Source organism: Excalfactoria chinensis, chromosome 2 (genome assembly GCF_039878825.1).
Source record: "Excalfactoria chinensis isolate bCotChi1 chromosome 2, bCotChi1.hap2, whole genome shotgun sequence".
NCBI classification, from domain to species: domain Eukaryota; kingdom Metazoa; phylum Chordata; class Aves; order Galliformes; family Phasianidae; genus Excalfactoria; species Excalfactoria chinensis.
The window spans coordinates 18965606-18982241 of NC_092826.1; the positions used below are offsets into that span (position 1 = coordinate 18965606).

Below are 16636 nucleotides of genomic sequence, written 5' to 3' on the forward strand. Positions count from 1 at the left end.
CCAGCACATTATTACTGCTGTCAGTAAAAAGAGCCATCCAACTAGGGTTCACTCAGCTCTGTAGTCTGCTCAGTGATATCTACACAGAGAAGCTGAAGGTCACCGCTTCCACAGGGCGATGGGATTTCACACTCTCGTGACACAAATGCAAATGGCTCCAGGAGGGAGTGCTCTTTGCCTACAGCCTCCGTCCAGATATTTAAAAAGAATGAGACTGCTGACTAAACACTCTGTGCTCTCATTGAATTTCAATAGTGCTCTGGGACTTCAGAGCATCTGAAAAAAAAAAGTGCAGCTTTTATCTTCCACTGCAGTACCTCTTGTCTAGTCACCTGTTCTCCTGCAAAGCCAGTACCAGGAAAGTGGTAATGGTAATGCTGGCAAATCAGAATGGGAATGCTGTACACCCACTTCTCAGTACTCTGTGCAGCTAAAACAGTAAGTGCAGTGTCGACAGAAATCAGGCTCAGAGAATGCTCACTGGGAATAATGTCCAGATATTCTGAAAGTAATGCCTCCTGTTTACTTCTGTGGAAACTACAAGAGATACAAAGAGCACAATAACACTACTTAATAGTGCAAATTCTCAGCCACAAAACACTGTTTGTCAACACAATCACCACCATTAGCCATGTATATTCATTAGCAATGAACAAGAGCCTGCATGCTGCACACATAACAACCTGCCCCAGCAGAGGTGACCCACTGCTTACATTTGGAGCAGCACTCAGACATTTATGAAGGCTTCAGCTCCTGACTAGCCTCAGTTTTTGTAAAGCATAACAGTGATGGATCTCAATCAACTGATTATCAATGTCTGAAAACAAGGAACTTTCAGCCTTATATTTCCTAGACTAAAGAGACAACAGGAGCCTGATAAATTGATTATTAGTCTTAAGTTGAATTCCAGCTCTGTTGGCCTTCATCAGTCCAAATATTCCAAGAACAAATTCTGTTTCTTCAACTCATCATTAGAGTAGTTGTGTTTTAAAAAGTTGCTTTTGGTTGTAATACTCTTAAAAAGTGAATTGAAATTACAGGACAAAACTGGAACAGTACAATTCTCAAAGAAGCTTAGCTTTTAGAAACTCTCATTATCACTAGTGATCTTAAAAAAAATGTTTAAAGCCAAACTATAATATATGGTAAAGCATATACATTCCAATCCCAGGTATGAGTACCGACCAGGAGAAGAACTCACAGAGAGCAGTCCTAAAGAGAAGGACTGGGAGTTCTGGTGGATGAGGTGGACGTGAGCCTGCAGCCAGGATAGGTCAACATTATCCTGGGCTGCATCAACAGAGGGGTGGCCAGCAGGGAGAGGGAGGTGATCGTCCTCCTCGGTTCTGCCCTTGTGAAGACCCATCTGCTGTACTGTGTCCATGCCTGTGTTCTCCAGCACAGGAGGGATGCAGAGCTGTTGGAACAGGACCAGAAGAGGGCCACAAAACTGATCAGAGGGATGAAGCACCTCTTCTATGAAGACAGGTTGAGGTTGGGAAAAGAAGGCCCTGGGAAGATAATGCAGCGCTCCAGTACTTGAGGGGAGCTTACAAGCACAAGTGGCAGCAACGTTTTACATTGTCTGATAGTGATAGAGCAAGTAACAGGGGGTGATTTAGGTTAGATGTTAGGGGGCAATTTTTTACCTCGAGAGCGGTGAGGCACTGGCACAGGCTGCCCAGAGAAGCTGTGGATGTGCCATCCCTCGTGGTGTCAAAGGCCACACTGAACAGGGCCCTGGGAAGCCTGAGCTGGTGGGCAGGAGGTTGGAAGTGGATGATTTTTAAGGTCACCTCCATTCTAAACTATTCTATAATTTCATGACTCTATAATACACAGAAGAAATATTAAACAGACTGTAAAATCCCATGAAGATACTGCATGCAGTCACTTCTCAGATAAGGTATCATGTAATATATGGTCATCCCAGACAAGTTATCACAAGCCAAGCCTTTCCTTGATAAGTCTATAAAGATGGCCTATCAATATTTGTAGCAGAAAATAGTCAGGGAGATTTGTCATGAAAACTTTCATTAGATCCTTGTTTAGATTATGTAACTAATATCCATATATTTCCATTTCCCAAGTAAAAAGATTATATAACTATGGGCCTAAAAGATTATCATAATCTAAATGATCAGAAAGGCAGCAAATAAAAACACTCAAACTATTTCTTAAGGAATGTTTCTCCACAATATCATTATCTGAGTGCATTTGCTTAGCAATTCCTACCTTCAGTCTGGTCTGAACTTCATTTGTGACATGAGTATTTTTAATATAAGGATTCAGTCAGTTAATCTATCTTCACAGATCTCAAAGGAATATTGTACTGCGGAGAATACTTAGAGAACACACTTGCATGAACAGAGGCTAGTTTCCTATTGAAATATACGAGACATAAATGCAAGCATTTTTATAGTAGAAGCTCATACAATTTGTTGGAAATGTTTCCAGAAATAAATTATAAATGATAATCTTTCCATGCTTTCACATTTCAAAGCCACACAGAGAACCTCCATAATGAAAAATAGAAACGATGACTTATAGCCAAGAAAGAACAATGCTGAGCTAAACATTATTCCTAACTTTCATTTTCTGTTTTCAATGTTTCCATGACAGACAGGGTTAGTTCAGTGGGGAAAGGTGGAAAATGCTAGCACATACAAAGTCTGAATCCCTGAAGAGATGTACATACTTTGTATTCCATGGCAGAACACACTTCTCAATGCAGCTTCACCACAGGACCTCTTAGCACTGATTTGATATACTGCAGCAAGCCAAATCGCTTCAATTAGTTTTATTTAACTTTTTCACTTTCTCTTAATTAACAAAAAACGTTGTTACATCAAGGTTTTTCCATCTTGCCCCTACAAGCACAGTTTCAATGTGAAAACAGTGAACTACCATGAAAGAAACACATTACTGACCCTTTGAAATTAATGGAAGACTTCAAATCCTTCAAAACACATTTATGGGGTTTAAAATATGTTTATGTATACTATTGTTGGAACAAGTGAGTCGGGATCTGCACAGATAGGGCAATATTCAGATCCTCAATCAGTATTAAGCTTCCTAACCAGGTAGCCCGAATTCAAAAAACAGCAGGCACTGGTGGGCAATGAGGACACAGAATTGTTTAGACCCTGTTCAGTATCTCAGGGCTCGGACTGAGGTACATTTCTGTAGGGCCCTGGCAGGGCTCTGCCTAAGGCTGCCTGGCTCACCCCTCACACCTGAGCTGGGCCCAGCTCCAGTGTCATACAGCTGCCCCTGAGCAGCTGTAAGTGAAAGTACTGCCATACACACTGTCAGAGATGGAAAAAAGTGCTACTTTACCAAGATGCCCGCAGGCAGACAGCTGGGATACAGCCCACACCACCTGCAGCCCCCTCTTCCTTTCCTCTGCTTCTTTCCTTATGATTTACACTATCTTTAATGAAAGAAAAAAATCCTTTCATTTTTAAATAAAGTATATATATAAAAAATCATTCTGCATTACTGTTAGAATACTCCCAACTAATTATTTTGTAAAATTAATTAAATACAATTATTTGACAATGGTCCTTTATGTTTCCGATATCCAATTGGGGCAGCAGCAAAAGTACTTGCAAAATCAACTTAAATATTTAATAGGAACGTACTAACAGAATTTAAAACAATGCTGTGTCAAATCCAGGAATTAGATCTATGACAGAAAGGTCTGAGTGCTTTGTTTTACTACAAGAATCATGATTTCATCCACCTATTAAGAAAACCATGAATTGAACAAAGCATTTTGCATGTAACATGGAGGTACAACGTTGTTGTTCCTGCTGTTGTCATCCCTGTTTGCCAGGAGTCCTCTGTGAAAAACTACAAACGCTACAACATTTAGCTAAACGTTCAGAGAAATCAGGAGATAAACTCCTTGGTGCCATTTTATCCAGCCATAGCACTGTAAAGAACTAAATGTCATATACAGAAAGCAGCTGTCTTCACTTGAGCTCACCTCTGCCAAAAATTAAAAGCTTCTATAGGTGATGTAAGACTCAGACCACAAGAACCTGGGTTTTTGACTTTGTTAATCAATCATAGAATCATAGAATTACCCAGGTTGGAAAAGACCTTGAAGATCATCAAGTTGGAAAAGACCTCAAAGATCATCAAGTTAAACATGAGTACAAGTGAGAGGACCCAGTCGGACAAAGTAAGAACTACTTCCACAGGAAGCTTAGCATTTCTTAGGATCAACCTGGTCCCAGGCATATTTGCACATTAATTTCTTTCATTACTACTTACAGCAAAAGGTCAGTGAATATTTACTAAGATTATTCAGCATATATTCAAGCTGTCAAGATGTGAAAGGATAGCCAGGAATTATTTTTAAACTAAAACACTCCTGAATTTAGTTTTCTACTGAATTTTGAAAAAAGACAAAAAAAGCCACATATAGAAAGTCATAACGCTTTTAATGACAGTTCAATACTGACAGCCCGGACAATTCAATGGTTTATAGTTTTAATTGGAAAAAAAAAATAAAATCCTTTATAATAATAAAGTTGAACATTTCCACGGCAAAATATATGTTGCAGCTGGTGATAAAAAATAACAACTTAAACTGAAAATGAATCCCAAAGATAAAAATTTCCCAAAAATTTAAAAATATTAAAAATTATGTTATGCTATTAATAATCAGCCTAATCTCTTCTGGAAGTACAAGTAACTACAAGTAATGCACTAAGATACTTTAACAACAGCTCCTAGTTACTTCATTACATTATATTAGGAAAGAATTAACCCGGTGCCTTAACAGCACTTTTGTTACAGCTGTTCTTCCAGAGAAGTCCCCGGGGTAAAAGAAAATATGAATAAAGAATTAGTTTAAATGGTTTGTGTGCACTTGGGTATAGAAGGTTCCATTTGTAATGTAGTCAAGGTTTTAATCAATAAAACTGAGTATTACAGATTGTCTTGGAATCAAAGTGCTACAAAACTATTCGTGTTCATTTCCTTATGAAAAAATCTGTCTTCTCCGACTCCTACATGAAAATATTTTTCTTCCAAATTTCAGCAAACCCTTATCTATCCTTAGATTCTGATATGCTATAATTACTTACACGCTATTTTTAGCATGAAATACTATATATAATAAAACACTCAATATCGTTTTCTAATCAAGAAACTTCAAATTGTTAACATTTACCATCATTCTGCTTAACTAGTGTTACACTGCATAAGTCTCCCAGCTTGCTGCAGAGTGTACCTGCTTGAAAGCTTCTGAGAGCAGTGGGGAAGGAGTGGCATAAGGATGGGAATATGCAGTCAGGAACTGGGAAAAGGCTGAGTCTTTCTGTGAAGGGCATTGTTGACTTCTTTCAGGGTTAAGTAACTGCAAATTTGAAACGTTACGCGGTAAATCCCTACAGATGCTGCAGAAGATCACACCACTCCCCTTTACCTCCTGTGTGCCTAAGTAGGAGGTTTGGCAAAATACAACAGAGAATCTCATTATTATTAGAAATATCTACAGTCTTAAACTTTTGTATTCTAAAATATTGAGTTACTTGTCATTCAGTGTAAGTACTTTAAAAGCAGTAACAGCTTTATTGCTCAAGCAGACATATGGGACAAGTGTAATATTTCTTATCCTTGCAGCTGAAATAGAGCCTGTGTTCAGAGAAGGCTGAAAGAAAATATAAAAATAGAATTTTGAACTTCCAGTGAACCTCTTAATATATTTAAACATGTGTTTTCCTTACAGAAGATGTAGAGGTCTTCATGAAAGAGAAGGACTTCTTTACAAATGCAAAACACATTCTCTTACACTGTAATATTAAGTAAAATAATATGAAGAAATGCAGCAATGGCCTAAAATCCAAGTCTTAATAAAACATGTCAAATTTTGCAGTATTTTATTTTTCATATGACCACTCCAAATGTAATACTTTGAAAACTAAAATATCTCCATACTGAAATTGACTGGAACTGCAAAGCCTCTTCCTTTGTGTTTATGACAAGCATTGCAGCTCAGTCCCGAAGTTCTGCCCTCTAGTATAATTCCCATGTGTTCCATGGAAGTTAGACTTTCAGGAACTCTCTAACCTGAAAGAAACAGATTTTTAGAAACAATGACCTCTTTCTGATCTAATTTTGCTCAGCGTAACTTTGACTTCAAAGCTGTTGGAGATGCAAGAAACTGGCACAAGTCGGATCGAAACCAGGTCCTCTATCAGACTTCAGACGCGAGAGCTGTGTGACACTTTCCCACTTGTTTGGCACCTCTGCTTACGTAAGCCATACACTGTTCTTGCAGCAGTACACAGAAAGCATGCTCTACTGCACTTTTTACTTTGCGACAAGAGCATATTGCTCCCAAACAGACTTCATTCTCTGTCAAAAACTGAACTCTTTTAGACTGAATTTAGTTTTGCAATAAACAAAGGGATCATGCAATCTGTTCCAGAAGTAAGGACATTTTTAATGTCAGTAATGAAAACATGCTTATAAAAATTTATATTTTGTAAAAGAGCACAACACAGTCAAGTTATATGTACATGCTTTCAATGCACTAAGAGGCAATGAACAGCATATTAACCACTGTTTTTAAGCATCCCTTCAACTACCCTGACAAAACACAAAGAGAGAATTGTTGATAGCGGGCAGTGAACAAAGCAGAGTTCATCTGACAAATTAACAGTCAGTGATATCATTAAGGACACTTTCAATGTGTATGAACACCTGCAAAAAATTCAGTGTAAGATATGTGTCTCATTCAGTCACATCCTACGTTTCAAATAAATTTACAGTCTTAATTATGTCCTTTAATACTCTGTTTGTGCACCATTTAGAGGATGAACATGTCTGTCACACCAGGGGCTCTTCCCTAACCTCTATCCTGCACTTCACTCCTTGCCTAACTCCCTCTCTGCTCCTCAGGATGCTGCCGCTGCCTGACCAACACACTTGTTCTTCAAAGTCCTCATCTTTCCTTGCTAAAGCTCCCAAGCCCAGCTCAGCCCTTGTCCTTCTCAGGGAACCTCCTTTTCCCAGCCTCTCACTGTCTCTCCCATAAGGCTGCTTTTGCTATCAAGCTAACTACAGTGTCTTCTAACCAACAACTCAGCAAGTTCTAGATACTACTTATCCTCATTAAACCTGTTCCTTCACATTAGCTGTTCTTAAACTACAGAGCTTTGGCCTGGCCTACTTGAACTGCTGGCTTTGTTCTCCCCTTTCCTCTCAATTCACTAGACTCCAACCACACAATGACATTTTGTTTTGTAGTTCCTAAGCTTACTCCCCTTTGTCTTCTCAGCCTCCTGAAGACTCCAATTCCAATATGCCAGTCCTCAGCCTAGTTTATGATCCCCATTTCCCAGTCCAAATATAGCTGCATTACAAAATCTATGCAGCTAGGAAAGTAGCTCATCTTCTTCTGCAGTTGATTCTCCCTCTACAAAATTCCTTCATCATACTTGGGTTTCCCACAGCTGCCTGCTGTGCACCACACATCAGCTTTCTCTGCTTGCAGCTTTCCTCCCATCCCTCACAGATGCGGCAGGAGCACTCCAAGGCAATGCTTTCTGTAGCCATCACAAGAAACACACAGGAAAAAAGAAAAAACACCTCTGTCCTGTCCCTGGAAATAGCCAGATTTAAGTTACCTTAAAGAAGACAGCTATTGAAATGAGATCAGGCCCGAATACTTTAAGTCACAGGCACTCACTGCTACTGGATGCTCTCCCCAGAGCTCATAACCCAGCAGCTCATCTCTGTGGATTTGCAAAATGAAATGTCTATCTCTGTTTCTTATGTCTCAATCATGTGTACCAATTCTTTTCCTCTTAGGGATGATAAGCTTAAAAGGGAAAAAACTGCATCCTATTTACAGGTTTATAACTATAATTCTCTCCTACACCTCAGCATAATTTGCAATTCTCAGACTGCTTTCTCAAAACCAATGTCAGGACCTTGTAAAAGCTCAGATGTAGCTCACTGAACATCTGCTTGTGCAGCTCAGGCTCAAACTGCTCCTCACAGCTGAACAGTTCTTAATATTTGAGGGTCTGTGAAAAAATGCGCACTCCATAAAGAAAGAGATGGAGAACAAATCTTTTTAAAGAACTCTTAATGAGCTGTACATCAGAGATCTCGTTCTGACACTGCCATTCTTTGTGACTCCAAGGCCAAGTGTTTTGTGGCTGGCACTTTCTCTCTGGCCAAAGACTGTGTGTGTGCCTAGGAAGAGCCCTGGAAAATCCTCAGGCCTGCAAAAGTCAGTAGGGCAGAAACAGACTGATCTTAGGGGGGAAAAGCCCACTCTTATAGAAATAGGTGTTTACTGTTTTTCCTTTACTCCTGTTTCCTCAACCTGAGTGCTGTGTTCAGTTTTGGGCACCTCAGTACAAAACAGACATGTAGCTACTGGAACAGGTCCAGAGAAGGGCAGTGAGGCTTGTGAAGGGCTTGGAGAATCAGCCCTACAAGGAAAGGCTGAGAGAGATGGGGCTGTTTAGTCCAGGGAAAAGGAGGCTGAAGGGAGACCTTATCACTCTCTTACAGTATCTGAAAGGTGCTTACAGTGAGAGCAGGGCAAGTCTCTTCTCACCGGTGGCAGGAGACAGGACAAGGGGAAATGGCCTCAAGTTGCACCAGGGTAAGTTTAGGTTGGATGTTAGGAAACACTTCTTTACAGAAAGGGTAGTTAAGCACTGGAATAGGCTCCCCAGGGAGGTGGTTGAGTCACCTTCCCTGGTTGTGTTTAAGAGCCATTTGGATGTGGTGCTCAGGGATATGATTTAGCAGAGGGTTGTTAGAGTTAGGGTACTATGGTTAGGCTGAGGTTGGACTTGATGATCTTTGAGGTCTTTTCCAACCTGAGTAATTCTATGATTCTAAAATAATTGATTGCCACCATTTCAGACAAGGAAGTAAAGTATTGTAATACAAGGGAGACTGATGGGTTGCTTTTATGGGTTGATATCCAAGAAGAAATCGCTTATATGGACTGTGTGTGCAGTACACAGCTTCCCAAATCCACTCACACAAACTTTGCTGGTACTTCTGCATCAGAATAAGGAGCAGAAGAGAAGCATGGGTCAGGCTGAGGGTGCTGCCTGGTGCCATGAGCAGGGTTGAAGCTGGGCTTGACTCTTGGTACAGCTATGACTGCTGGGCCAGCTGCTGCTCAGTGTGCAGCCACTGCCTCTATCACTTCAGCAAGACCAAAAACAGGCTGGAAGTTGCTCTGAAAGTAATGACTCTTTTATTATGTTGGCCCACAACATCAGAGGTGGATGCTGGTGGTATGACAATAGAGGTTGAACCTTTCCACCAATATTTTGTTACACTTTGTTTCTGTGTGACAAATGGCAGCAGAGGGTTGGTCTGATATGGAAATGTGTATTATTCATAGAATCACAGAATGGCTTGAGTAGGAAGGGAACTTAAAGCCCATGCAGTTCTGACTTCCCTGCTGTAAGCAGGGCTGCCACACACCAGACCAGGATGTCCAGGGCCCTATCCAACCTGGCCATCCACAGCTTCACTGGGCAGCCTGTGCCACTGCCTCACCACCCTCCGAGTAAATATTTTTTTCTTAACATCTAACCTCAGTTTCCTCTCTTTTAGTTTAAAGACATATATGAAGCAAAGGTGTGTAACTGAATTTCACCATGTGGAAAAATAGGTACCCATTGACATCCATCAACATTTGCTGAAGTTTTATGGAGACCAAACAGCAGATGTGAGCACAGGGAGGCAGTGAATGGCAAGTTTCAGCAGAGGAAACAGCGACATGATAGACAAGCCATGCTCCAAATGGCCGTGCAGATTTTTATAAGCATGGCATACAGGCTGTTGTTCATCTCTGGTGACAATGCAAGGTTAATGGTAGTGACTATGTTAAAAAAATATATATTGTTTTGTAGCTGAGAATCTTCCTCTATCACACAGGGTTATTGTGCTCCTTGTAACTATTGTAGTTTCCGTGGAAGTAAATAGGAGGCATTAATTTCAGTGCAACCTACCTAATATGTTTTTTGTATTACTTCGTATGCTGTGCTTCCTACAGTCAGTTTCATCAAATACTGAATTTTCTAATCCAACCCACAGTAGCAGATGAACTCTGAAAGGTTCTTTTCTCTTCATACCATGAACAGTGCTATTAAGAGGCACAAACTATTCATGAGAATTCATATAGATACAGGGGAATCATTTCAATTGAAAGCAAGTTATAATTGACATATTTTAGACCAAGAGGATACATGAAGGTAAGTGAATTAATATTGACTTGATTCAGTTCAAACTGATGGCCTGCACTGCTTTCATATTTAAATCACATATTATCTTTGGATTGGTAGGAAATGATTTCAATTAATCTCATATTTTCTTTCTGACAGGGAAGAAATGCTTATATCACAAACACTAAAATGCACTAAAATCCAAAGGCGCCATAGTCCTACAGCAGAATGGAGGGTCCATTGATACAAATCAACTCAGTCACTTCAAATTTCTTTAAAAACTACACACTTATTTTTGAGGGTCAGATGCTCTTTAACCTACCGCGGCCAACATGAAACTAGTATATCTAGAGCAAATGATGCTGTGCTTAATATAAGAGAAATGTGGCCATGTGCCCACATGTAATCCATATCAAATTTGCACTCGTGTGATTCAGGAGTACACAAATCTGGTATTAATGGGCATGAAACTATGGCCTGAAATGAGAACCCGGCCTTTGATACTGTATTGATGTAATTAACAGATTTTTCAATAGGCAAGTATTTTCCTTAAATATATTCAAATACTTCTAGGAGCTGGGATGTTCTTTTCCTTGTAAATAAAAAAATTAGAAAAACTCAACTCCACCACAACAAATTTAAGACATATGCAAAGGACTGTAAATGTGTTTTTGCAACCAAATCTAATATGTAAAATAAACATAATGGACTGGAACTCGAACCTCATTCCATATATTTAACTAGTAAATAATTAGAAATCTTACCTTTTTCACTAACGCTCTCACTTTCAATCTCCACATCATCGCAACTCGTGTACTCTGGAGTAGACGCCAGTTCTTCTTCTGAGCTACTTAATGAAACCTGGCGCATTTTACCTCCCTTTTTTGTTTTATGGGGCTTTGGTGGTGGAGGTCTGACAGATTCAGACTGGTCTGAGCTGAGTGAATCATTCCGTAACATGGTCTCCATCTTTTCACGTTTTGTTTTCCGTACGGCAGAATTAGGATCCAAATGGTGTTGTTTCCTTAATGAATCAGAGCGCCTCATGTCCGGTCTTTCCAGAGGAATTGGACTCCTCCTAGGTGTAGGAGGGCTATGATTTGTGGTCCTCTGACGATTGGGACTTGGTCCCTGAGCCTCTCGAGTTCTTTCCATAGAGTATGAACGCTGATTTTCCATGGCAGCTCTGCGCTCAGACACTGATCTTTGCCTTGACGGTCGCTCCATCCTAAGCATAGATATCCGGGAATCCTCCAACTCAGTATTTGCCAATGAGACATCACTATGTCTCCGTTCGTGACGTGCTCGGGACACTTCAGCATGGATACGCATTTGTTCCTCATATGGTTGTGGCTTGACTGGATAACGAGCCAAATTAGGATCACTTCTGTATCGTGCCTGATATTCCTCTTCTCTCCTCTGCCTTTCATATTCCTCCCTGTTCTGTGCATCCTCCTCTTCTACCGGATACTCCTTGGAACGCCTGCGACTCCTCCTGTTGGAATCTCTATAATCACCCAGTTCAGGCTCTTCGTATAATTGAGGGCCACGCTGTGACCGCCTATCGGAATAATCTGATGGTGACCTGGGCATTGCACTGTCTGATGTAGCATACTGTGAATATTCGTCTCTCTCTTCCCTTTGGTCGTATCTTCTGTTCTGTTCTCTTGATATTGATGGACTTCTTTTCCTAAACAATCGCGACAAGAAATAAGAATCATGTCAATAATTCCTGTAGCACAGATATACATTTAATGTCAAATAAATGATACAAAGATCAACTGATGGGAAAAAAAGCCATTCATTGCATTTCTTCATGAATGTGCTCACACAATTCCTGTACTAAAATGAAGACCACATGTTTATGGTTAAAGTGAAAAACAGCTTTACAGGAGAAATGTTTATACAGCATCATAAAGTATAGAATACAAATACTTACACTATTTTACTATCTTAACTGCTTTACAAGTACTGAGATTCTATACACTTTTATACTCTTTCTACAGTGATACCAATTTACTGTATAATTCTGCTTCATAGGACTGTGTAGTCAAGACAGAAATTAAGGCTAAATGTAGCACTATATTAGTTTAATCTTTTAGCATCCATTGCTGCTTAAAAACATACATTTCATTTCCCACAAAATTATGATGTGTGCCAAGGGAAGAAAGGAGGATAAAGATCCAGTGGCAGCAGCAGCTTAGAAAAGATCCTCAAACTCCCACCTGACTTGACAGAATAAGCTGTCCCATCCCTACTTCATCTGTATCACTTTTTGCCACAGACAACTTCTGAGGATTCCAAGGAAAACAAAACAAAAGAATTATCAACAGATATTCTTTCCTGATCACTGACAAACACTTCGCTGAAGCACACAATTTTATTATAAGCAATATCTTAACAAGGAATCTATCTCAAATATATAAATAATATTACATACTTTCCATTCAATATACCATTGTTTGCCATTTGAATAGAATGGATCAATTGCATGAGGAGGAGTGATTCTTAAAAAAAAAAACAGACTGGCATTTCAGTCTGTGCCTTCATTAATCCTAAAAGGATGATGCGTGTTCAAAATACTACTACTAGATTTGTCCAGCTTGGGTCTCTGCACCCCAAATTCAGCTGAAGGAGTTACCTGTGGGAAACTGGAGCAAAGATTATTATCATGTTATCAATCATTTGCTCTTACATTTTGTTCCATCTTTGCAATTAACAACCCTCACAAATGTCCACTGATCCTGATTGCAGGCAGTCATATGGGGATCCTGCCCAGAGTCAAGGCTAGGGAAAGCACTGCAAATACACAGCCTGCTGTTGCCACAGCTGTCCTAGAAATGAAAGGCTCCATCTTAGTAAAGGGGAGAAGGAAAAGCAGGCCCTCATGAAAGTGTGCACCTCAGGAAAGTGTGCAGAAAAGACTCTGCCTCGGTACTAGGAGAGAAAATGCAGCCAAAAAGGAAAGACTGTCTCAGCTCACCAAGGGAAAACCACAACTGTATGAGAGGAGAGTGTGCAGTGGGTGAATGGTCAGTTGGAATCCTGTCTTAGGTACCATACTGGGTCACTAAACTATGCATGAAAGATTTGGACCCAGACCGGACCAGTAAACATTAAAGAACTTTAGCCTTATAAGGGCAACTGCAAATGAGGAAAATAATTCAATCTTGCAGAAGTGAAACTCCTCCTGAAGATGAAGGATGACAAGTACTATAAGCATCACTTGGATGCCTATTTGCTTATTGTGAAGTTAAGATGTCCTAGCTGTCTTAATAAACTGTCATGTTTCGTACTAGCACAATTCATAACCTCTGCACATTTAAGAAAAACTCTATGCTACTGGGGAGTCAAACTGAATCATTCGCATACAACATAAACAGAGTTTCCCAAATCTAAAACCGGAACAGCCAAGAAGAACAGACAAGCAGGACAACACAACTGCCAGCATTATAGAGCTTGCAAAGACATAAAAGTTTTCATTAAAACAAGAGAGTGAACTGTGTAACATACAAAACTACACACAATCCAGTTTGACAAATCTAATGTATGCTTTGGAGTATGCAAAGACTACAAGCCTTTCAGGATGAAATATATGCATATGTATACTTGAAGCAGTATAAATAACAGTATAGCTAGAATTAGTTTGGCACCACCTGGGAAATTACATATACATGCACAGAATCACAGAATCGTAGTGGTTGGAAGGGACCTCCAGAGATCATCTAGTCCAACCCCCCTGCCAAAGCAGGCTCCCTACACCACATCGCACAGGTAGGCGTCCAGGCAGGTCTTGAATATCTCCAGAGAAGGAGACTCCACCACCTCCCTGGGCAGCCTGTTCCAGTGCTCCGTCACCCTCACCGTAAAGAAGTTCTAGTGTGCACTTGCGCGGAACTTCCTATGCTCCAATTTCTGGCTGTTTCCCCTTGTCGTGTCTCCACACACTGCTGAAAAGCGTCTGGCCTCACCACTTTGCCCCCCACACCTCAGATACTGATAGACCTGGATCAGGTCCCCTATCAGTCTTCTTATCTCAAGGCTAAACAGACCAGTTTTAGACTGTCTTCATAGGGGAGATGCTCCAGGCCCTTCACCATCATTGTGGCCCTCCGTTGAACTCTTTCCAAGAGATCCCTGTCTTTTTTGTACTGGGGAGCCCAGAACTGGACACAGTATTCCAGATGAGGCCTCACCAGGCCAAAGTGGAGGGGGAGGATCACCTCCCTTGACCCACTGGCCACGCTCTTTTTAATGCACCCCAGAATGCCGCTGGCCTTTTTGGCCACAAGGGCACACTGCTGGCTTATGGCCAACCTGTCGTCCACCAGGACACCCAGGTCCCTCTCTGCAGAGCTTTCCTCCAGCAGGTCATCCCTCAACCTGTACTGGTGCATACAATTATTCTTCCATAGGTGCAAGACTCTACACTTGCTTTTGTTAAACCTCAACTGCACACACATGTATACATACACATGACTACTTTAAATAGTCCTCCTAACAATGCAAAGAGTATAGGACAAATATCTGGAAACATTGCTGCTTAAGTGTCATGGGAGGAATGACTAAGGGTGAAAAAGATGGGATTTCTGCACAAGTAAAAACACTGCTTGTATACTTCTGCTTATACCAGTGTACTTCTATCTGAAAAACATTTTGGAACTGTTACAAGACTTCTACAAAATTTACTTTTTTGCCCTAGCATGAGCTATGTTAATGAGAGTAGGCTGTGCCAGCAGAGCTCTGTTTTTATTCCTCTTACACAAATGTTTTCCAGCCACTTACCACAAGCAGTCATTACCTTTCCTTGCTTTTGCTGCCAAGACGTTAATAAAGAACAACTGTGGCTGACAGCAATGTAAAGATAAGCTGAACCGTCAGCCTACTCCAAACCTCTCATGGAAGTAACAGCCTTACGCAGGTGCCCTGTGTGGGACTACTGGGTCAACAGAGGAAAAAGGACCTTCTGGAAATGCAACTTTGATCCTCAGAGGGAGCAGCCTGACAGGTAAAATGACTGCTGTAATTCCTGGCCTACGCTGACTAGGACACACACCCTTTCTTCCTAATTATTTTACTCCCTCCTGTAGAGATCTAACTTCACTACCAGCATCAAATGCCAGCAGATACAATCCCATCCAACAGAAACAAGTCAGCAGTACCCACACACTGCTGGGCCAGAACCATGTGGGCAGGAGAGGGCTCGTGCTGCCCCGCAGGACACTACAGCTTGCAGTGCTTTGCTGCTCACACAGTATCATTAGCACTCTTTTTCATTTTAAAAATACCTGCAGTGAACACAGCTGTGCAATGCACGTGTACATTTGTAACAGTGTTATTAAATCATGGCAGGCGGCACAGTCCTCACAAAAACTTACGGTCAGTGACTGCTGTTAAAAATCTGCTGTTATTTTTAGATCACACTAATTCTCACTCACCTTCACCAGCCTGTGTCTAATCCATTTCTCACTGTTAACTACCGCTAAGATACCTCAACAAAGGCATTCCAGGCCTTGGAGAGCGGACAGCCCAGCACACAGCAGGCAGGAGAAGCCCTGGGTGCCGCAGCACCCAGCACAGCCTGGCCCCACCACCCATCGTGCACCTCTTGCCATGAAAACTCCTGAGTGTGCAGGAAACCTCCCTGTGCCCAAGTATGATGCACCTGCCATTTCCAGGGACAGATCTGTTCTTCCACTGCCAGGTCCAGTTCCAATAGGATTTCCCCAGGCTTTCTTTGTTCTGCTGAGGAATCTGCAGAATGTTTCCCTACTTTGGAAATGTTCATAGGAGACTAGCTGGTATTGATTCAACTTCTTTTCTCACTCTCAGCATATGAATTTCCAGTTCTGGTTTTGCTGAGTCACACTGATGTGATATCATTCTGCATACACTCCAAGAGCAGCTAAGGCTACAGCTTAATAAAAAACAGCTTTTTCTGACTTCTAAGCAGTTCCCATTTCCACCAAGATCTCTTTCTGTAGTTCTTCTATGCTGTCTAGATTTAAGCTACACTGATCTTCTGATCTGTCTCTTCTCCTTAAAATATAAAACCAGTGAACTTTCAAGTTAAATAATTTAAACAGCCTACTCTGATAAAAAAGGTTTTTATCACATTTCTTGACCAACATACTTTTAAACAAGCTGCCCTCAAGTACACTTAACACTCAGATGTCTAAGCAATTCATTAAGTAATGTTTGTCTGAGACATTACTTCATTTCTCATTTCAGCCATGCCTTACAAATTCTGTTTTATAGCAATCGTATTACGAACCACTAAAGTAACTTCCAGCAAAGTATCTCCAAACAACAATGAATTACATTTACAATGATGACTATAAAATTTACTGAAGCATGAGAGTAACACTGCAGATGTTGATCTCTATTAGATTTTATCAGAAAACGTAAGTTCA

The 16636-nt window shown here is 40.8% G+C and overlaps 1 protein-coding gene across 48 annotated transcripts in view; it reads right to left on the reverse strand.

Moving 5' to 3' along the window:
- Nucleotides 1–16636, reverse strand: part of RIMS2 (regulating synaptic membrane exocytosis 2) — a 425424-nt gene that overhangs the window by 226048 nt on the left and 182740 nt on the right. For all 48 annotated transcript variants that reach the window (XM_072327906.1, XM_072327921.1, XM_072327930.1 and 45 more), the window contains one exon: nucleotides 10988–11913. In XM_072327906.1, the coding sequence (XP_072184007.1) occupies nucleotides 10988–11913 (926 nt within the window). The remainder of the gene's footprint in view (nucleotides 1–10987; nucleotides 11914–16636) is intronic.